General features: G+C 42.4%; 1 protein-coding gene across 2 annotated transcripts in view; it reads right to left on the bottom strand.

Moving 5' to 3' along the window:
* Positions 1-23,945, bottom strand: part of LOC134355256 (calcium-activated chloride channel regulator 1-like) — an 88,828-nt gene that overhangs the window by 6,377 nt on the left and 58,506 nt on the right. For both annotated transcript variants that reach the window (XM_063065053.1, XM_063065051.1), the window contains exons 11-12: positions 17,399-17,660; positions 1,309-1,476 (exon numbers count right to left, since the gene is read on the bottom strand). In XM_063065053.1, the coding sequence (XP_062921123.1) occupies positions 1,309-1,476; positions 17,399-17,660 (430 nt within the window). The remainder of the gene's footprint in view (positions 1-1,308; positions 1,477-17,398; positions 17,661-23,945) is intronic.

The following is a 23,945-nucleotide window of genomic DNA, read 5'->3' as shown; positions in this document are numbered from 1 at the left end:
GCTCTGTCAGATTTACTGCCTGCCTGATGAGATTGTACTAGATTAATGATTGGAAGACGGTTTGAATCACATTCAATTTAATTCTAGTTAAGTCAATAAATTTTAAATAAAAGGTGAGTTCCAGTAAAATTAACAATGAAGCTGCGTGATCATCTTGAAACATTGCTCTTTCAGTATTGTCCTTCAGGAAAGATGACACCTGCCATCTTTCTGGAACTTCAGGTGTTACTCTACTCGAACACCAATATACTTCTAAATCTTTTTTTTTTATTGTGTAACACAGTTTATAGACAGCATGGAAAACAAAGCTCCAGTAGACCTCGGGAAACAGGACCAGATGAGTTTAAAGCGATTGTGCCAATCAGTACTCCAGTGAGTGGATGGGGAACATAATATATGTCACTGACTGAGTCAAATATGGGACCACTGGCACTTCCAATTAGACCAATAGCATATTTTCAGAGTTTTACTGAAGGATCCAATGTCTGGGTAGCATAGCCTTCACAATGTATAACTTTGGAGTGAAGGAAGATGAAGGGATGACTTTACAGAGGTTTACAAGATGATAAGAAGCATTCAATGAGTTGATAGCCAGAGACTTTTTCCACTGGACAGAAAGGGCTAATACAAAGGAGTATAATTTTAAAGTGATTGGACTAAAGTGTAGGGGGATGTCAGAGTTAGGTTCCTTACACAGAGAGTGATGGATGTTTGGAATGCCCTGCCAGGGGTGGCGATAGAGGCAGATACATTAGGGATATTTAAGATACATTTAGGTAGGCACATGGATAATAGAAAAATGGAGGGAAGCATTAGATTGATCGTAGAGTAGGTTAAGAGGTCAGCAGAACATTGTGGCCCAATGGACCTGCCCTGGGTTGTAATGTTCTACATCTGATGTTCTTTCTAAATTTGGACACACCAGACAGTAATCCATACCAGCCTGCATGTTGTAGACGAACAGTGACTTACCTGAATACCATCCTATTAAACTGAGCAGGTGGAGATGTGGGATTGTGCTCTTCCTGATAAGGAGTGACCGGACAAACACAGGCAAGATTGCTGGAGGAACGGGCACCAGTTCACAAAGCAAGCATACAATTCAATGGCTCACCCTGTCATTACATCACAAACCAGGAAAGGCTCAGATTGATGTAAACCAATGAAGACAAATGGCACTCGGATAGTCAGCATGGACAAGTTGGGCCAAAGGGCCTGTTTGCATGCTGTACAGCTCAATTATTCTCTGACACTATAATGATAAACAAACCCATGTTGTCTTATTGTGAAATGCCAAATATTTATTACCATTTTCTGTGTATCCAATTATGTACATGGCACTCCCATCTCTTCTGTTTTTCGTCATGGTAGACCCTTCCTTTCCCTCTGCCCGCACCTTGAAGTTGTATCTTCCATGTTCAGTAATATTCGGGAAATACTTAGAGTAAATCCCATCATTGCTGACAGTATCAGCACCTAAAAGTAAGTAAAGGTGAATGATTTTCAGCTGAGGAGAGACTGCAGCACTAATAATACAATTTAGTTAAAAGCTGCCTATAGAAACTTCCTACACTCATCTCATTGGTAGTCCATTATGATGTCCTCAGGTCAAGAACAAATTTCAAATTTTAGATGTTTTTATTGCTGTGTATACTACCTAGGTGTGATGCATTGAGCAGGAACAATTTATCACAGGATACAAGAATGGGAATTTTTTACATTAAATTGCTGTTCCATCATATCCACAGAAGCTGTGACATCTGAATGAGTTGCAAAAAGGTCCCAGACAGACACTATTGGCATACGTACCGGCTACCCTGCATATTCATCATCGGTCAAGTTCAATACCTGATTTATTATACAAGATGATAAATAAATCTGAATCACTTTTTAATTTGTTTGGATGGATAGATGAGAAAGTTTCCACAAAATAATCTGCAGATGCTGGGGTCAAAGCAACACTCACAACACGGTGGAGGAAACTCGTCCTGACGAAGGGTTCCGTCCTGAAACGTCGACCGATCTTTTCCACGGATGCTGCCCGACCTGCTGAGTTCCTCCAGCATGTTGTGAGTGTTGAGAAAGTTTCCAAACAGCAGTAGGCCGGTAAGTTTGATCCAGTCATTTGCAATCCATATACGTCTGAAACTAGTAAGTAATTCCTTTATTCTGCTCTTCCCATCCATATCCATTCTTTAACCTCCAAATATATTTGCTTTTTTATTTATATGCTGTATAATTCTTTATTTTTATGTGATTTTTTACTCTTCATAACTGTTGAATGTTGGTTTTTATTGCATATCAGAATCAGAATCAGGTTTATTATCACCGGCATGTGACGTGAAATTTGTTAACTTAGCAGCGGCAGTTCAATGCAATATATAATCTAGCAGAGAAAAAATATTATAATGATAAATAAAATAATAATAATAATAAATAAACAAGTAAATCAATTACATATATTGAATAGATTTTTAAAAACGTGCAAAAACAGAAATACTGTATATTTAAAAAAAGTAAGGTTGTGTCCAAAGATTCATTATCCATTTAGGAATCGGATGGCAGAGAGGAAGAAGCTGTTCCTGAATCGCTGAGCGTGTGACTTCAGGTTGCTGTACCTCCTGCTTGATGGTAACAGTGAGAAAAGGGCATGCCCTGGGTGCTGGAGGTCCTTAATAATGGACGCTACCTTTCTGAGACACCACTTCCTGAAGATGTCCTGGGTACTTTGTAGACTAATACCCAAGGTGGAGCTGACTAGATTTACAACCTTCTGCAGCTTCTTTTGGTCCTGTGCAGTAGCCCCTCCATACCAGACAGTGATGCAGCCTGTCAGCATACTCTCCACGGTACATCTATAGAAGTTTTTGAGTGTATTTGTTGACATGCCAAATCTCTTCAAACTCCTAATAAAGTATAGTCGCTGTCTTGCCTTCTTTATAACTACATTGATATGTTGGGACCAGGTTAGATTCTCAGAGATCTTGATATCCAGGAATCTGAAGCTGCTCACTCTCTTCACTTCTGATCCCTTTATAAGGATTGGTATGTGTTCCTTCATCTTACCTTCCTGAAGTCCACAATCAGCTCTTTTCATCTTACTGACGTTGAAGACCAGGTTGTTGCTGTGGCACCACTCCACTAGTTGGCATATCTCACTCCTGTACGCCTTCTCATCTCCATCTGAGATTCTACCAACAATGGTTGTATCGTCAGCAAATTTGTAGATGGTATTTGAGCTATGCCTAGCCACACAGTCATGTGTATACAGAGAGTAGAGCAGTGGGCTAAGCACACACCCCTGAGGTGCACCAGTGTTGATCGTCAGCGAGGAGGATATGTTATCACCAATTCGCACAGACTGTGGTCTTCCGGTTAGGAAGTTGAGGATCCAGTTGCAGAGGGAGGTATGGAGGCCCAGGTTCTGCAACTTCTCAATCAGGATTGTTGGAATGATGGTGTTAAGTGCTGAGCTGACCCACCTGACCAAGTCTGACCAACACACCAGAGCAAATTCCTCATACACGTAAATGTATATGGCAAATAAAATTGGTCGTTAATCCTATATTGATCCTTCTCAGCATTGTCTCAGTTCAATCTGAACACACACACATACGCACGCACGCAAATCTGGTAAAAATATTACCCTCCTACCCTCCCTCACAGCACCCACAGCCTGTCCTCCACTTCCCACCACACCCACCCCTACTTCAATGCTCCCATTCCCAAATCTTATTTTGAGGCCTAGACATTCAGGGAGATCCCACATGCAGCAGATTGCAGACACTAATGCCTGGAGACACAAAAGGCTGCAAAAGTTCTCAGTTCAAAGTAAATGTATTATCAAAGTAATAAATATTTTTATTATTCGAATCAGAATCCGAATCTGGTTTATTATCATTGGTATGTGTCATAAAAATTGTTAACTCAGCCGCAGCAGTTCAATGCAATACACGATAATATTGAAAGAAAATAAATAAATAAATTGATTACACTAAATTTGTATATTGAATAGATTAAAAATAATGCAAAAACATAAAGAATGTATATTAAAAAAAAAGTGATGTTGTGTCCAAAGATTCAATGTCCATTTAGGAATCATATGACAGAGGGGAAGAAACGGTTCCTGAATCAAAGTTTGTGACTTCGGGCTTCTATACCTCCTTCCTAACCGTAACAATGAGAAGAGGGCATTTCCTGGGTGATGGGGGTCCTTAATAATAGACACTGCCTCTCTGAGGCACCACTCCTTGAAGTTGTCTTGAGTACTATGGTTAATACGCAAGATGGAGCTGACTAATTTTACAACTTCCAGCAGCATCTTTTGGTCCTGTGCAGTAGCCCCCCCCATCCCCATACCATACCATACAGTGATACAGCCTGTCAGAATGTTCTCCATAGTATATCTATAGAAGTTTTCAAATGCTTCAGTTGATACACCAAATCCCTTCAAACTCCTAATAAAATATAGCTGTCATCTTGCCCCCTTTATAGCTATATCGATATGTTGGGACCAGGTTAGATTCTCAGAGATCTTGACACCCAGGAACTTGAAACTGCTCACTCTCTCCACTTCTGATCCCTCTACTTGAATTGGTTCATGTTCCTTCATCTTACTTTTCCTGCAGTCCATAATCAGGTCTTTTATCTTACTGATGTTGAGTGCAAGATTGTTGCTGCGACACCACTCAACTAGCTGCTATATCTCACCCCTGTAAGCCCTTTCATCTCCATCTGAGATTCTACTAACAATAGTTGTATCATCAGCAAGTTTATAGATGGTATTTGAACTGTGCCTAGCCACGCAGTCATGGGTACAAAGAGAGTAGAGCAGTGGGCTAAGCACACACCCCTGAGGTGCGCCAGTGTTGATCGTCAGCAAGAAGGAGATATTATTACCAATCTGCACAGATTGTGGTCTTCTGGTTAGGAAGTCAAGGATCCATTTGCAGAGTGAAGCACAGAGGCTCAGGTTCTGTACAGTATCAATCAGGATTGTGGGCACGATGGTGTTAAAAATGAGCTATAATCAAAGAACAGCATCCTGACATACGTATTTGTGTTGTCCAGGTGTTCTAAGGCCATGTGAAGAGCCATTGAGATTGCATCTGCCATTGACCTATTGTGGCAAGAGACAAATTGCAGAGAGTCCAGGTCTTTGCTGAGGCAGGAGTTCAGTTTAGTCATGACCAAACTCTCAAAGCATTTCATCACTGTAGACGTGAGTGCTACTGGACGCTAGTCATTAAGGCAGCTCACAGAACTCTTCTTAGGCACTGTTATAATTGTTGTCCTTTTGATGCAAGTGGGAACTTCTGACTGTAGCAGTGAGAGGTTGAAAAAATGTCCTTGAATACTCCTGGCAGTTGGTTGGCTCCAATTTTTTGTGACTTACTGGGTACTCCATCAAGGGCTGCCGCCTTCCGAGCGTTCAACCTCCTTAAAGACATCAGCCTCTGAGACAGGGATCACACAGTCACTGTGTAAAGCAGGGCTCTTCACAGCTGGAGTGATGGTCTCCCTTTCAAAGCGGGCATAAAAGACATTGAGCTCATCTGGTAGTGAAGCATTACTGCCATTCATGCTATTGGGTTTCATTTTGTAGGAAGTAATGTCTGGTAAACCTTACCAGAGGCGTTGTGCATCTGATGTCACCTCTAACCTCGCTCAGAACTGTCTCTTTGTTCTTGAAATAGCCCTGTGAAAGTCATACCTGGTTTTATTATACAGACCTGGGTCACCAGACTTAAATGCTACAGATCTAGTCATCAGCAGATGACATACCTCCTGGTACATCCACAGCTTTTGGTTTGGGAATGTACAGCAAGTTTTCATAGGCACACACTCATCCACACAGGTTTTAATGAAGTCGGTAACAACTGCAGCATACTCATCCAGAGTCAAAGATAAATCCATGAATACAGTTCAGTCCACCAATTCAAAGCAGTCCAGTAGGCGGTCCTGTGCTTCCCTTGTCCATACCTTGTTGGTCCTCACTACTGGTGCTACAGTCTTCAGTCTCTGCTTATACCCTGGGAGTAGAAGTACAGCCTTTCCCTAGTGATCTGTTTATGGTAAGTATTTAAAGATTTAATGATAAAGTAATCAAGCATTTTTCTTATTTTCATGAATATTATTTTATTATTATTTCAATAAATGCTGAAATCGAGAGCAACAAATAATCTGCTGGAGGAACTCAATGAGGCAGTCAGGATCTGAGACAGGAAAGGAATCGTTTAGGTCAAAATCCTGAATCAGGATATATTTTTCTGGTAGATGCAGATAAAGCCCCATTCACTTTGCTGATTTTTTTGTGGAGTTACATGAAACAACATTTTGCTTCCTGCTGGGAATTACCCACCCCTGTTCCTTTTTTCAAGAACTTGCAGCAAGAATCCTCTGAGGGTCACTTTATGTGTTAAAGTGAGTGAGTGAGTGAGTGAGTGGGCCAATGAAGGTCTGTCTGTCTGTATCTTGTTTTACGGCGGTTGGCATCCAGCTTAATGGTACATTACCGGCACCCTCTGCTCCGGAATGTGCACTAGACATACATTCTAAATCCCTTCACCCAATCACGTGCACGCGCGCCTACACACACAAACCTACACTTCACCCTCCCATCTTTGACCATCCTAGTATCCTATTCCTGTTTATTCGTCATATCCTATAAAAAACCCCCGTACCCCTTAAAAACGCTAAAAATACCCGGACTTGTGCTCTCTCACCCATGCCCAGCAACCCTTTTAATGTAAATTCCTGCATCCCCAACTCCCTTAATTTATTTCTTATCATCTCTCTCTCTGTATCCCATACTTCCTGCAACACAAAACTACATGTTCTACTGACTCCTCTTCCTGACATTCCTCACACAATCCTGTCTGGTGTTTCCCTATCATTTTCAATGTTTTGTTTAATGCACAATGCCCCAGCCTTAACCTAGTCCACACAATTTCCTCTCTTCTGTTTCCATTACCTACCCTAGTAACTGCAACACTCTTTTGTATTTGATATAAATGCCTCCCTTTCCCCTCCCTGTCTCATCTTTCTTGCCACATTCGGTTGACTTTTTTCCCAGATTACACACTTAACCTCTGCTTTACTGATACTAATGTGCATTTCCACATTTTCTTTCTTTAATGCCCTCTTTGCCAACTCATCCACCCTCTCATTCCCCTTTACCCCGACATGTGCTGGAACCCATAGAAATTTTAGCTGACCTCCCTGATTTGGAATTCTTGTAACTAACTGAAGGACTTCATAAAGTACATCTTGCCGACTGTTTGTGTGAAAAGACCTTAAACTTGCTAGAACTGAGGATGAATCTGAACATATCAATGCTTTGGCTTGTCTGGCTTTCTGCACCCATTGCAACGCAACCAACACTGCCCGCATCTCCACTGTAAACATCCCTAACTTATTAGATGTTCTTCTGCTGATTCCAATTTCTTTTGCTGGTATAGCCACCCCAAACCCTGTCACTCCTGTTTCAGGTTCCTTCGCACCATCCGTATAAATGTGAGTATAATCACTATACTTTTCCATCACATGACAGTTAAATGCATTTACCAAATCTGTTTTATATCTTTCTTTCCTTTTTACCTCTAACAAATGCCAGCCTATGTCAGGCCATACAAGCTTCCATGGAGCTATAACCGGATAAACTACTGAAGGACTTATCCTCAGATCAAACACTCCACATTCTTTCGCGATATCATTCCCTACCCGACTAAAGGTATCCCTCTGAATCCTCCCATTTTCCCAGCACTCCTGCAACACTCCTTTAGTAGGGTGAGAATCATTGTGCCCCTGCAAGTTAGCCCAGTAGTTTGCCATCAGTTGCATCCTTCTTAGTTCCAAAGGCATTATTCCCATTTCTACCTGTAGGGCTGACACTGGTGACGTTTTAAAAGCCCCACTGCACACTCTCAAGGCCTGAGCCTGAATCACATCCAGTTTCCTTATAAGAGACCTAGCTGCTGATCCATATACTATATTTCCATAATCCAATACAGATCTCACCAAAGCCACATACATTCTCTTCAAAGCTGAACAACTTGCTCCCCATTCCCTACCAGTCAAACATCTCATCACATTTATTACTTTTTCACATTTCTCCTCAACTTTCCTGATATGGTCTGCCCATGTTAATCGTGAATCAAATATAACTCCCAGAAATTTAAATGATGCAACCCTTTCTAATTCAACCCCATACATCCTTAACTTCTTCCCTACCTCAACCCTTTTCCTGGTAAAAAATACAGTTTGAGTTTTATCTACTGAAAATCTACATCCCCAATCATAACCCCACTCCACCACTTCATCAATTGCTTCTTGTAGTTTCCTGATTATATGGTCCATGTTCCTGCCTCTTTTCCACAAGGCCCCATCATCCACAAACAGTGACCTACCTATATCCACTGGTACCTTTGTAAAGACATCATTGATCATAATGATGAAAAGTAACGGGCTAATCACACTACCTTGAGGTGTGCCATTTTCCACTATGTACTGTTTTGATAATTCTGATCCAATCCGAACTTGAATTTTTCTACCAAACAAAAGATCTTTAATCCAATTAAAAACTCTCCCACCAACCCCCATCTTGTGCAGTTTAATTAATAATCCTTCCTTCCACATCATATCATAGGCTTTTTCAATGTCAAAGAACACTGCCACTACTGACTCTCTATTTGCCTGGGCCTTCCTTATTTCAGTCTCTAACATTATCACTGAGTCCATGGAATTCCTTCCCTTTCTAAAACCACTCTGATAACTTGCCAGCATTCCCCTTTTCTCAAGCTCATATGATAACCTTTCTGTTATCATCCTTTCCATTATCTTACATATACTTGATGTTAATGCAATTGGTCTGTAGCTAGTGGGTTTTGACAGATCCTTGCCAGGCTTCCTTATTGGAATTACTACTGCTTCTTTCCATGCACTTGGTAATCTTCCCTCCTCCCACACTCTGTTATAAAAATGCAGCAACTTCAAGAGCGCTCCTTCTCCTAGATTTTTTAGCATCACAGAGCATATCAGATCTTTCCCTGGGGAGGTTGGTCTCGATCTCTTTATTGCTCTCACCATTTCTGCTAATGTAAATGGATCATCAATTATATCATCCGTTCCTTCCCTCCTGCTTAACACATCTGGGTGTTGGTTCATTATTCTTTCCCTTCTTCAGACAAATTTTCTGAACTGTGTATCAGTACAAATGACTTGGCCGTGACCTCAGCCTTATCCCTACTGGAGACTGCAGTTTCCTCCTCAGATATCATTACTGGATATTCCCATTCCCTTCTATCTCCTTCCATCCTCTTAATCATTCCCCATATCTCTCCCACAGATGTTGTTCTTCCTACCTTGTCGCAAAAACTCCTCCAACTTGCCCTTTTAGCTTGACGTATAGTTCTTCTCACCACTGCCTGTGCTTTCTTATATTGAACCAAATGTTGCATATTATGGGTTCTTTTAACTAGCCTGAATGCTCTATTTCTGTTTTTCACAGCCTGACAACATTCCTCTGTCCACCATGGTACCAGTTTTCTATTCATCCTATTTTTACTCCTAGGTATAGATCCTTCTGCTGCCATGATAATTGCTGAAGTCACCTGACTGTTTAATTCATCTACATTTCCAGAAATATCAGTCTTTGTCAACCCTTCTTCACTCAATTTCTGGAACTTACCCCAATCAGCTTTTTCAAACACCCACTTTGGGGTTCCGCCACCTGGTCTTACTTCAACTCTTTCACCCACTGAACACAAAACTGGGTAGTGATCACTGCCTACTGTTGAAGCAGTCCAAACTCTCCAGTTACTAATGCCAGCCAAGGTATTAGACACTAACGTAATATCTAACACTGACTCAGTTCCTGTTGTTATATCTATCCTTGTGCCGCTACCATCATTCATACACACCAAATCCCTTTCTTCCATCAAATCTTCAATTACCTTTCCATTTGGATCTGTAATCTGATCCCCCCATATTGTGCTATGAGCATTGAAATATGCACACCACACTACTTTATGTCTGTTTTGTCCTTGTATCTTTAATAGGCTGTCCAAATCCAACCTTTTACATGGATTGTAGTAGTTAATTATAACCACTCCCTCCCCGCTCTCCCACACTTCCACCGCTATGTATTCCTGATCATCTCCTTTTTCCAGTACCCTATATGGTATACCTTGATTGATTAACATAGCACAACCCCCTCCTCCCCCTAGATTTCTATCTTTCCTTATCATTGTATACCCATATACCACAAAGTCTAAAGCTGGTTTCAACCAAGTTTCCTGAATACACACTACATCCGGTTTTACAACCATTTCTTTAATAAAGTGCTTGAATTCCTGGCTATTGGCCAGTAAGCTCCTTGCATTCCATTGTAAAAGAATCACCATAATTAGTATTAACCAACACATGACACTTCCTGGCTTGACTGATTACTGAGGTTCTCCCACACTTCCTGCCATGTCAGTCCTACTAACCCTAGATGGTTTACTGCTGCTTTGACCACCAGCTGAATTTTGTCATTTTTTGACTTTACCCCAGCCGTACTATTAATCACTCCTGCAATGAATGTTACTAGAGCCTTTTTGTCTACATAAATCCTGTCATTTGTTCTTGGTTGCATCTCTCGTATCCCTATTGCTCCCTGTTCATTAGGAGCATTATTCTGTTCTCTTGACATTCTTACAGCTTCTGCATAAGTGATCTTTCTTTTCACTCTTATTTCTTGAATTTTATTCTCCTGTCTCATAACCTCACACCCACTATATGCAACATTATGAGCTCCTCCACAATTGCAGCATTTTGGTTGAACTCCTGTTCCGCACTTTCCATAATCATGATCACTCCCGCATCTAGCACATCTCCTCTGCCTTTTACAGTTTTTAGCCACGTGTCCAAACCTTTGACAATTATAGCACCTCAGTGGTTTTGGCACATACACCCTTACTGGGTAACTCATGAAACCCAGGAACACCCTCCTTGGCACTCTTTCTTCTTCAAATTCAATCAATACTGATTCACTTTCCTTTTTCACTCCCTCCTTTGTTGTTTTCAGTCTTTGAACATTCATTACTTTCCATCCTTTGATATTCCTCTTTTCTTTCTTTCTTTTTAAATCTTTTTATTAAGTAAGTATACAAAAAAGGTAAGCCATATAAACATTAATACAATGTTAAAGTATAATAAAATTCCAAAAGGTATCAATACCAAAAAAAAATACTACAAACAATGTAATTTAAACATAAGAAACCAAGATAACATAATAGTATACTAAATTTTATATATATCAATGGAAAGAAAGAAAAAAAAAACCCCCAAAAAAAACCCACCATGCAACTAACTAAAAGCAAGGCAAAGCAATGGGCTAACTTGAAACCAAACAGAGTTAAACTTAAAATCACGTCCTCAATCCCGACCTCCATTAAAAACAGTGAAAAAAAACCAAGAAGGGTAAATATTACATTAAATGAAAATATCGAATAAAAGGTCCCCAAATCTGTTCAAATTTAAATGAAGAATCATAAAGGTTACTTCTAATTTTCTCAATATTCCTCTTTATCTCCACCACATTTATACTCATTGGTATCCCCGTGATCACTCCTTTACAACCACTATTTTGTGCTCCCACCCTCCCAGTGTATTCCACCTTGCATTTTCCTACCTCTTTTAGCTTGAGTGCTTTCTCAAGTTGTTCCTCATTCGCACATCTTACCAATAAGTTGCCATCATTAAGGACTTTTGCAAATACTATTTCCCCTATCTTATTTGTCAGAGTTGTTGTTAGCACAAACGGGTTAATTTTCTTCATATGCCCCTGAGCCTTCTCATTAAACCTAATTATGACTACACCTCCTCTCTGAGCTCGTTCATCTTCCTCACTTTCAGAGCTTTCTCCACTATCATTTCTTATTCTTTTATTCCCTTTGTCTTGGTTTTTATTCATCCGACCCCTCACTACCTCCTTATTCCCTTTATTTCTCCCTTCACAATAATCCACCTCTCCCCAGCTGCCTACCTCTGGTCCCAAGTCTCTATCCCTCTCCTTCTCCACTTCCTTTCCCTCAACCCCGCCTCTTATCTTGTCCGCCATTACCGGACCCACACGACCCCCTCCCAGCAATTTCCGTTCCTTCCCCACTCTCTTTCCCTCAACAGGTTCCAAACCACATTCACGCATCAAGCAAAACACAGCCAGCTTCCAGTCGAGCTAACTCCCTCCGCTCGTCGTTCGCACTTCGCTCGGGGCCAGTGAAGGAGTGGAGCTTTGAGGCTTTGACTCGAGCGATTCTGGCAGTTTTGGCAGTTGGTCTGTGCAATCAAGTCAATCAAGATTTGAATAGATCAGCAGAAAGCCATTGCTTAGACAATCAAGATCTGAATAGCTCAGACTCAGCAGAAAGTAGCTGATTGGGCAGTCGAGGTCAGGTGACCAAGCATTTTGAAAAGCTCAAACAGATAAATAGAGGGATAGCTCAAGTGAAGTGGCCTGTGGAAAGCGACCAGTGAGTGAGGGGGCCAGTGAAGGAGTGGAGCTTTGAGGTTTTGATACGAGAGGCTTCCACGAGAAGAGGCGGAGGACGAGCTAGCTCACGGTTAGTCTTTACAATGTCTCCTGAAACGGTGATGTGCCTCTCATGTGAGATGTGGCTGTCTTGGATGAATGCCACTCTCCTGCAGAGTCACATCTGCCAGAAGTGCATACGGCTGGGCGATCTCAAAGACCGCGTAAGGAATCTGGAGCAGCAGCTGGATGACCTTCGACTCACAAGGGAGAATGAGGCAGTCATAGATGAGAGCTGCAGGGAGGTAGTCACACCTCGGCTGTCGGAAGCAGGTCGTTGGGTGACAGTCAGAGGGGGGAAAGTGAAGGTGAGCAGACAGGTCGTGCAGAGCACCCCTGTAGCCATTCCCCTGAATAATAAGTTTACTGTCCTGGATACTGTTGGCGGGGACGACCGATCAGGTGTGAGCCATGGAGGCAGGGCCTCCGGCACTGAGTCTGACCTGGTGGTACATAAGCATGGGACAGAGAAGAGGAGAGCTGTCGTCATTGGAGACTCTATAGTCAGGGGAGCAGACAGGAGATTTTGTGGACGTGAGAAGGACACCCGCATGGTTTGTTGCCTCCCGGGTGCCAGGGTCCGGGATGTCTCTGACTGGGTGCACGACATCCTGGTACAAGAGGGAAATTAACCAGAAGTCGTGATACATGTTGGGACCAACGTCATAGGCAAGAAGAGGTATAAGGTCCTGAAGTGTGAGTTTCAGGAACTAGGCAGAAGGCTGAAGAACAGGACTTCAAGGGTGGTGTTCACAGGATTGCCGCTAGTGCTACGTGACAGTGATGGTAAGAATTGGAGGAGATGGCAGTTGAATGCGTGGCTGAGTAGTTGGAGCAGGGTTTTAGATTTTTGGATCATTGGGATCTCTTCTGGGGAAGGTGGGACCTGTACAGTTTGGATGGCTTGCACCTGAACGCGAGGGGGAGCAATATCCTTGCAGGTAGGTTAGCTGGCATGGTTCGGGAGGGTTTAAACTAATTTGCAAGGGGGATGGGACCCAGAGCGATAGAGCAGTGAAAGAAGTTCATGGAATAAAGCCAGATCTAACATACAGAGAGGCTTTGAGGAAAGAGAAGCAGAATAAACGGTGTAAAGACAGTAAGGTAGAAGGGCTGAAGTGTGTGTATCTGAATGCAAGAAACATCAGGAACAAAGGTGATGAACTGAGAGCTTGGATACATACATGGAATTGTGATGTAGTGGCCCTTACAGAGACTTGGCTGACACCAGGGCAGGAATGCATTCTCAATATTCCTGGATTTCAGTGCTTTAAAAGGGATAGAGAGGGTGGAAAAGGGGGAGGAGGTGTGGCATTACTGGTCAGGCATACTGTTACAGCTACAGAAAGGGTGGGTAATGTAGCAGGATCCTCTTTTGAGTCAGTATGGGTGGAACTCAGGAACAGGAAGGGAGCAGTTACTCTATTGGGGTTATTCTATAGGCACCCTGGTAGCAGCAGAGATACAGAGGAGCAGATTGGGAGGCAGATTTTCGGAAGGTGCAAAAAATAACAGGGTTGCTATCATGGGTGACTTTAACTTCCCTGATATTGATTGGCACCTGATTAGTTCCAAATGTTTAGATGGGGCAGAGTTTAAGTATGTCCAGGATAGATTCCTGTCACAGTAGGTGGACAGGCTGACCAGGGGGAATGCCATACTAGATCTAGTACTAGGTAATGAACCGGGTCAGGTCACAGATCTCTCAGTGGGTAAGCATCTGGGGGACAGTGACCACCGTTCCCTGGTTTTTGGCATTATCATGGAAAAGGATAGAATCAGAGAGGACAGGAAAAATTTTAATTGGGGAAGGGCAAATTATGAGGCTATAAGGCTAGAACTTGTGGGTGTGAATTGGGTTGATGTTTTTGCAGGAAACTGTACTATGGACATGTGGTTGATGTTTAGAGATCTCTTGCAGGATGTTAGGGATAAATTTGTCCCAGTGAGGAAGATAAAGAATGGTAGGGTGAAGGAACCATGGGTGAAAAGTGAGGTGGAAAATCTAGTCAGGTGGAAGAAGGCAGCATACATGAGGTTTAGGAAGCAAGGATCAGATGGGTCTATTGAGGAATATAGGGAAGCAAGAAAGGAGCTTAAGAAGGGGCTGAGAAGAGCAAGAAGGGGGCATGAGAAGGCCTTGGCGAGTAGGGTAAAGGAAAACCCCAAGGCATTCTTCAATTATGTGAAGAAAAAAAGGATGACAGGAGTGAAGGTAGGAACGATTAGAGATAAAGGTGGGAAGGTGTGCCTGGAGGCTGTGGAAGTGAGTGAAGTCCTCAGTGAATATTTCTCTTCGGTATTCACCAATGAGAGGGAACTTGATGATGATGAGGACAATATGAGTGAGGTTGATGTTCTGGAGCATGTTGATATTAAGGGAAAGGAGGTGTTGGAGTTGTTAAAATACATTAGGATGGATAGGTCCCTGGGGCCTGACGGAATATTCCCCAGGCTGCTCCACGAGGCGAGGAAAGAGATTGCTGAGCCTCTGGCTAGGATCTTTATGTCCACAGATATAGTACCGCTGGATTGGAGGGAGGCGAATGTTGTTCCCTTGTTCAAAAATGGTAGTAGGGATAGTCTGGGTAATTATAGACCAGTGAGCCTTGCATCTGTGGTGGGAAAGCTTTTGGAAAAGATTCTTAGAGATAGGATCTCTGGGCATTTAGAGAACCATGGTCTGATCAGGGACAGTCAGCATGGCTTTGTGAAGGGCAGATCGTGTCTAACAAGCCTGATAGAGTTCTTTGAGGAGGTGACCAGGCATGTAGATGAGGGTAATGCAGTGGATGTGATCTATATGGATTTTAGTAAGGCATTTGACAAGGTTCCACACGGTAGGCTTATTCAGAAAGTCAGAAGGCATGGGATCCAGGGAAGTTTGGCCAGGTGGATTCAGGATTGGCTTGCCTGCAGAAGGCAGAGGGTCGTGGTGGAGGGAGTACATTCAGATTGGAGGATTGTGACTAGTGTCCCACAAGGATCTGTTCTGGGACCTCTATTTTTCGTGATTTTTATTAACGACCTGAATGTGGGGGTAGAAGGGTGGGTTGGCAAATTTGCAGACGACACAAAGTTTGGTGGTGTTGTAGATGGTGTAGAGGATTGTCGAAGATTGCAGAGAGACATTGATAGGATGCAGAAGTGGTCTGAGAAGTGGCAGATGGAGTTCAACCTGGAGAAGTGTGAGGTGATACACTTTGGAAGGACAAACTCCAAGGCAGAGTAAAGTAAATGGCAGCATACTTGGTAGTGTGGAGGAGCAGAGGGATCTCGGGGTACATGTCCACAGATCCCTGAAAGTTGCCTCACAAGTGGATAGGGTAGTTAAGAAAGCTTATAGGGTGTTAGCTTTCATAAGTCGAGGGATAGAGTTTAAGAGTTGCGATGTAATAATGCAGCTCTATAAAACTCTGGTTAGGCCACACTTGGAGTATTGTGTCCATTTCTGGTCCCTTCACTATAGGAAGGATGTGGATAGTGGGGAGACCATTTTGTTTCTGCTGAGGACGCTGGTGGGGCATTGGAATTGAGTTCCTCCCCGAGATTGGGCATGGTGAGGAAAGTTTTCCACGAGTGAAGAAATTGACGCTGGATAGCATGGCTTATGCAAAGTTCCTCACCATCCAAGTAGGATTGCCACTACCGTATTAGTACCATATTAGTTCTGGTATTTTTTATACCGCATATGCCATTCTGTCCATACACAAGGGTGTGGATCGAAAGTTAAACTGAGATTGTAACAGCAAGAACTGGTTGTAAATTTGTTTGTTTTGTTTTGAGACCCTCTTCTGGCACTTAAACATCTAAAACAGATAAAGGAATTAAAACCCGAAAAAGTATTTATTGTCCTGAGTGTGTACTCTTCCCCAGGCTACATATCCATTTTCCATCCTTTCTATGAACAGCTCCTCTGAAGATTCATTATTCCTGTTTTAGTTGTCACATTGTTGGAAGTCACACACCTGGGCAGAATTGTTCTTAACCTGGCTGCCTGCTCAGACTTCCAGCCCTCCCAGACTTCCTTCAGCTGGATGCAGAAGGCCAAATGAGCTGATGTCTGCACCCACAAGATGGTGCAGGCTCTGTATAACAGGTTGGCCTCAGGGACCATACCAAAGGTCCTCGCTGGTCAACGTTCTGATAGCCTTTGACTGGTATGTAACGAAAAAATTCTGATAAAGTAAAACGATTGAACCTTACCTGCTTTTACAGTTTTTTTCCACAGAATTGGTGACCCCGTCATACAGATGAATCTCTCATTCACGCACCAGCCCTCACTGGCATTGTGTTGTGTTCTGTCAAGATGCTGCCAAGCTGCGGCCTCTTTTGAAATTGTGTCTCAGACTTAGTTGTTTTTGAGGTTTGAGGGATGATTTTGGTGTTTTGGAGCCAGGTTAGAGTTTAGGTACAATGATGTGGATAAGCTAGAGGTCAGGCCGGAGTTCAGGTTGAAGCACTCTGTGAGTCAAAGGCAGGCAATCTTTGTTGAACCTGAATCTGAGAGTTTGGAGCGGTAAGCCATTACTCCATTGGGAACCCACTAGTAAACTCTGGCACTGGGCTCGCTACTGTGTATAGTGATGAGATAGATAGTCTGTCTGACCTTCAGGCTTTTGTAGATCTTTGCATTTGACTGCGCATTGAAGTCTTGTTCACACTTTGATCAGGTCATCTATAGGTTAAATAGGTCTTCTGGTGGCTGCCAATGGTAATTTGTCCTTTACCCACCCGGTTCACTCTGTCAGTAGATCTCCCCCAAACTTTTACTACATCATTATTAATTTCACAACAGCTCCAAGAGAATTGTATGTAACTTACCTACACCATTATCTAAAAGCTCCACTTCTTCTGTATGCCCCGTGGATAGTTCAACAATGATTATCACTCTCGCAGATAAGACTGGTAAAAATCCTTGGGAGACTTTCACAAAAATAATCACTGGACTAGTGAGATCCTTTCTGGTGATTCTCGTGTTGACTGTGACAGGGGGAACGTTCTCATTCGCTGCTCCGGATATTACTGTAACTGTTACTTGCTGCTTACTTCCGGGATTCCTGATTTTGTAAGTCCAACTTCCTTCCTGGAAGATGATTATGGTTAGTTCTATGATAATCAAAGGCAGGAATAACTTCTCAGTGATATTTAAAATCATTAATATTGTACATATAGAAGAATGGTTATCTTTGTAGGGGACCATTGAGAAAGTTGTGCTGAGTCGTTATATTCTGCTCTAAGATACTACAAGATCATAACACATAGGAGTAGAATTAGGCAATTTGGGCCATTGTCTGCTCTGCCATTCCATCATGGCAGATTTAACATCTCTCTCAACCCCATTCTCCTACCTTTTCCCCATAACTTTTGATGTCCTTTCTAACGAAGAACCTATCAGCCTTAGCTTTAAATTTACCCATTGACTTGGCCTTCACATCCATCTGTGGCAATGTATTCCACAGATTCACCACTCTCTGGTTAAGAAATTCCTACTCATCTCTGTGCTAAAGGGACATTCTAATTTCTTGGTTTTGAAGGAAATTGGTGCAACCTCCCAAAGCCCAATCCTATGTCTCTGCCATGACAGGTAGAAATAGGTAAGATTGGATAACAGGGCTCTGGGAAAGTTGTACAGGACAATCCCTGTACATTGGATAAAATGGATTACAGAAACATCGATGAACTCCAACCATATCATTGACTTTGTGAGAAGAGTTTCATCATCAAGTGAGCATAAGATGCAGTGCAGGATCTGCACAGCTGGCAAATCTTATCTGTCACCAACATTCCTGCAATGTGAGAACCACGTACTAGGCAGGAAAATCCACCATCATAGCAAATAACATGAAAATTGACAAATTATCAATTCTGGACTGGGTGTAACAAGTTTGTCTTCATCTGCAGAGACCCAAATAGCAGGCGGGATAAATTTCATCTTCTCAGGCCATCAGAGCAACGATGCACCACATACAGAGAGTGTAGCCTTCATGATGACACCAGAAGCACATAGAGCAATGATTACATGGGAAGCCACTAGTTCCAGAATGATCACTGCTAGGTAGAAAACCAAGCACAAGAAGATAACCATTAAAGTTATCCAATAAACAACAGGAATTCTGCAGATGCTGGAAATTCAAGCAACACACATCAAAGTTGGTGGTGAACACAGCAGGCCAGGCAGCATCTCTAGGAAGAGGTGCAGTCGACGTTTCAGGCCGAGACCCTCCAATGTTGCATGCCAACAAACAACTCTAATAAAGAAGACAAAGTCAAGTTCTAAGATACACTCAGTGGAGTCATCAGCAGAGGAGAAGAAAAAGACCTGACCATTGTCATGGGAGATTTTAATGCCAAAATATGCAGGTAATGGGGAAACACCTTCTCAGAGAAATGAAAGACAATTGGGAACAATTTGCTGAAACGTGTGCTAACTTTAAGCTAGATATTGAAGCTCATTCCTGCACAAGAAAATGCACAAGGCAACATGGATGTCACCAAACAAGGTAACAGAGAACCAAATCGATCATATATGCATCTCAAAGAAGTTTTGAAGATCACGCCATGATGTAAGAGTGAAACATGGTGCAGATGCAGGACCAGATCACCATCTTCTGATTGCCAAAGTACAGATGACGCTAAACAAAAGCTATGCACTGCCCAACCAATGACTGAAGTACAATCTGATCTACTTGAAAGACAAAGAAACTGTTTAGAAATTTGTCCTCATACTTTCCAACAGGTTTGAGGCACTCGAAGTCCTTGAGATGAAAGATGAATGGTCTACTGCCATAAAGGCAATAAATGAAACTTTCAAGGAAGTGCTGGGAAAAAGGACATTTGAACACAAGGAGTGGGTTATGTGAGGAATGAGGGAAACAATAAGCAAGTGAGAACACTAAAATTAAAATGCAATAGAAGCAGAATGAGGAATGAGAAAGTGGAGGCACAGAGGGAGCATGACAGAGAGGAAAGGAAGTAAGAAGAAGCATCAAGACGGACAAGAGTGTACATAAACACCCTTGGATTCCAAGCTGAAGACTCAACAAATGAGGATATAGAAGAATTATAAGTACTATCAAGTAACTAGCTGACAAATTCAACCAGATCAACCCCAAGAGAAGGATAAAGATAGAAATGTCCTAGAAAATGAACAAAGCCAACGTAGGGCATGTAGATAAAACCATCCACTGTTGGTCCAAGCAATCAGCCTCCATGCTACAGGACTGCCTTGATGACGTTGATTGGAATGTCTTCCATGATGAGGATGTCTCTCCGGTCATAAGTTTCATCCAGAAGTGCATCAAGGATGTTGACACCCAGAAATTGGTCAGGGTCTATCCAAACCAGAAACCCTGGATCAACAGTTCCGTGTGAGCAGCATTTACTGCGTGACACAGAGCTTACATTGCCGGTAATCAGCAGGAGCTCAAGAAATGCAGCTATGATTTGCGCACAGTCATCAAGGCAGTGAAACAACAACACGGACAAGATCCAGACACAAGCTTTTCCAACAACACATGCAGCTTATGGCAATATCTGCATACCATTGCAGACTTCAAAGCTAAACACAGTGAAGTTTCCAACATTGCTGCCTCTCTCCCAGACAAGCTAGGAAGGGTGATTGATAAGTTCTTAGCCTAAGGTAGGAGGAGATGAGTTATACAACTCTCATTACATGCACATGCAGGTCAACTCTTTGAGTGATTACACAGAAAGTTTGAAGTTAATAACTCATCTCCTTCTGCCTTAGGCCACGAACTTATCAATCACCCCTGATGAGTTATTAACTTCAATAGATAGATAGAGAGATTTCAAAGTTTCAAACTTTCTGCGTAATCACTCAGAGTTGAACTGCATAAGCATGTACCGAGAGCTGTGTAACTCATCTCCTTCTACCTTAGGCCCCGAACTTATCAATCACCCCTCGTTTATCTTGTTTACTTTCGATTCAGTGTCACCAATACTGAGCCCCTGAGGGGACCTGCAGGTGATGAGACCGGCAGCTTGGTCATCTCTGAGGTCGAAGTATGCAGGTGTTTCCAATGAGTGGACAGTCACAAGGTCGTGGGACCAGACGGCATCCCAGGGCGGGTACTCAGGATGTGCGCGGCACAACTGGCAGGTGTGTTTACAGACATTTTTAATCTCTCCCTCTCCCAGTGTAGAGTGCCCTCCTTCTTCAAAACATCCACCATTGTTCTTGTACCTAAAAAGACCAAGGTATCATGTCTGAACGACTGGCGTCCTGTTGCACTCACCTCAATAATAAGCAAATGATTTGAGAGGCTGGTCAAGGACTACATCTGCAGCATGCTACCACCCACACTGGACCCCCTACAATTCACCTACCAACACAAGAGATGACACAATGGCCAGAGCTCTACACACCGTCCTTACACGTCTGGAAAAGAGGGATGCTTGTGAGAATGCTGTTCTTGGACTACAGTTCAGCATTCAACACTATAATTCCCTCCAGGCTCAACAACCAAGGACCTAACGTGGTCTGTACATACCAACTGCGCGGTGAAAAAGACACAACAGTGCCTCTTTCACGTCAGACAGTTGAGGAAGTTTGATATGGGCTCCCAAATCATAAGAACTTTCTACAGGGGCACAAATGAGAGCATCCTGACTGGCTGCATCACTGCCTGGTATGGGAACTGTACTTCGCTCAATCGCAGAACTCTGCAGAGAGTGGTGTGCACAGCCCAGCACATCTGTAGATGTGAACTTCCCACTATTCAGGACATTTACAAAGACAGGTGTGTAAAAAGGGCCTGAAGGATCATTAGGGACCTGAGTCACCCCAACCATAAACTGTTCTAGCTGCTACCATCTGAGAAACAGTACCGCAGAATAAAAGCCAGGACCAACAGGCTCCGGGACAGCTTCTTCCACCAGGCCATCAGGTTGCTTAAATGCTGACACCATTGTATTTCTATGTTATATTGACTATCCTGCTGTACATACTATTTATTATAAATTGCATGTTGCATATTTAGACAGAGACATAATGTAAAGATTTTTACTCCTCATATATATGAAGGATGTAAGAAATAAAGTCAATTCAATACTTCAAAGAGCTCCTGAAGAGATAACCTCCTCCAGAATCTCTTGTAATTCCAAGAGCACCTTCAGACTTGGATGTAAACTGTGCCAGGCCATCAATAAAGAAAATCACACAGCCAATCAATATGCTAAAGTCAGGAAAAGTGTCTGGCCCAGGCAGTGTACCACCAGAGGCTTTGAAGGTAGACCCTATCTTTCGGCAGATATCCTATACACTTTGTTCTGCAACATCTGGGATAAAGAAGAGATGCCATAAGAGTGGAAGGAAAGTCACATAATCAAGCTTCCAAAGAAAAGTGACCTACAAAACTGGAAAAAATGACAGAGGAATATCGTTAGTGTCTGTGGTCGTAAAAGTGCTAAACAGAATTATTCTGCAATGCCTTCAACAAGCTGTTGACATAATACCACTGAGTCTTTGGGAAGCTTTGCTCCTGCACAGACCAGATAGCTGCCTTAAGATAATCCTTGAACAGTCAATTGATTGGAATACTTCTCTTTATGTCAACTTCATTGACTAGGAGAAAGCCTTCGATAGCTTAGACAGAAACACTCTATGGAAAGTTATAAAACATTATGGAATGCCACAGAAATTTATCAATATCATCAGGAACTACATCAACATGTCATACAAAGTCATACATGCATGACAACTATCAAAAAGCTTCAATGTCAATAATGGGGTGAAGCAGGGATGTTTGATGGCTCCTTTCCAGTTCCTGGATCATGAAATATATCACAAGTGAAAAACATAATGGTATCTAGTGGACCATATACTGGCAACTTAATGACCAAGAGTTTGCAAATGACATTGCCCTCATGTTCAGCTCTAACCAACAGATGCAAGAGAAATCACCACTCTTAACTGCTAACTCCACCATGCTGGGTCTAAGAACAAGTATCGATAAAACAAAAGTGATGAAGATAAACTGCACCAGCAATAGACCCATAGTGATGAGAGATACAACTCTGGAAGAAGAGACTTCCTTCATCTGTCTTGGAACCGTTTTGATTATATGTGGTGGAACAGATGTGAATGACAAAGCCAAGGTCAACAAGACCAGAGTAGTTTTCACTATCTTGAAGAAAGTGTGGACATCCAGAGTCATATCAAGGAAATGCAAAATCAGAATCTTCAACTCAAATGTTAAAAGAGTGTTCCCACATGGCTCTGAAATCTGGAGAGCAACAAAGAGGACACTACAAAAGTTGCAGGCTTCATCAGCCAATGCCTGCAAAGGATCCTAAACATCACATGGACTGAGAAAGTAACCAACTAGACCCTGTGAGAAAACACCAACCAAGGATCCATAGAAGTACAAATATGCAAATGAAAATGGTGGTGGATTGGTCACTCCTTGAGGAAGCCAACCAGCAGAACCACCAGAGAGTCATTAAAATGGAATCCATTGAGGATAGACATAAAGGCCAAAATTAGGTGATGGAAACACTCCTGGTCCACCCTTGAGAAACAGGCTCAGAACAGAGGGTGATGGAGACAGGTCACCAAAGACCTACGCTCCACTAGCATAGATGAAGGCATTCCTATCAGCTTCACCCTATTTTAACTACTTAAAATAAATGTATACTCACTATAATTCAGATTTTTTTATTATGTATTACATTGTACTGCTGCCGGTGATATTGAACCTGATTCTGATTCTGATTTTGATTCTGATTAAGTTTCTCTTTAATCTCTTTCTCCTGCCTTCTCCCTGTAACCTTTAACCCCCTTAACGATGAAGAAACCACTAACTGCCATTTTAAACACACTCAGTGACTTGGCCTCCACAGCTCTCTGTGACAATAAGTTCCAGTTTCACCACCCTCTGGGTGAAGAGAGCCTTTCATGTCTCTGTTCTAAAGGGATGGCCTTGTACTCTGAGACCATGCTCTTTGGCCCTGGATTCCCCCACTATCTCTTGTATATTCCTTTGGTGGGGAGTCTAAGAACAGAGGGCACTTTATAGAACGGAGATGAGAAGGAATTTCTTTAGCCAGAGAGTAGTGAACCTGTGGAATTCTTTGCCACAGGCAGCTGTGGAGGCCACATCTTTCTGTATACTTAAGGCAGAGGTTAATAGATTACTCTGTAGATTGGTCAGGGCGTGAAGGGATATGGGGAAAAAAGCAAGAGACTAGAGCCGAGAGGAAAATTAGATCAGCCATGATGAAATTTTGGAGCAGACACTCTGGGCCAAATGGCCTAATTCTGCTCCTGTATCTTGTGATCTATTGAAAATATTCTCTCCAAGTCTACTCTATCTAGGCCTTTCAGTATTCACTATGAAGACATGAGGTT

Source organism: Mobula hypostoma, chromosome 12 (genome assembly GCF_963921235.1).
Source record: "Mobula hypostoma chromosome 12, sMobHyp1.1, whole genome shotgun sequence".
Taxonomy (NCBI): Eukaryota; Metazoa; Chordata; class Chondrichthyes; order Myliobatiformes; family Myliobatidae; genus Mobula; species Mobula hypostoma.
Note: the sequence above shows the minus strand (reverse complement) of the source record. Positions and strands in the feature narration are given on the sequence as shown.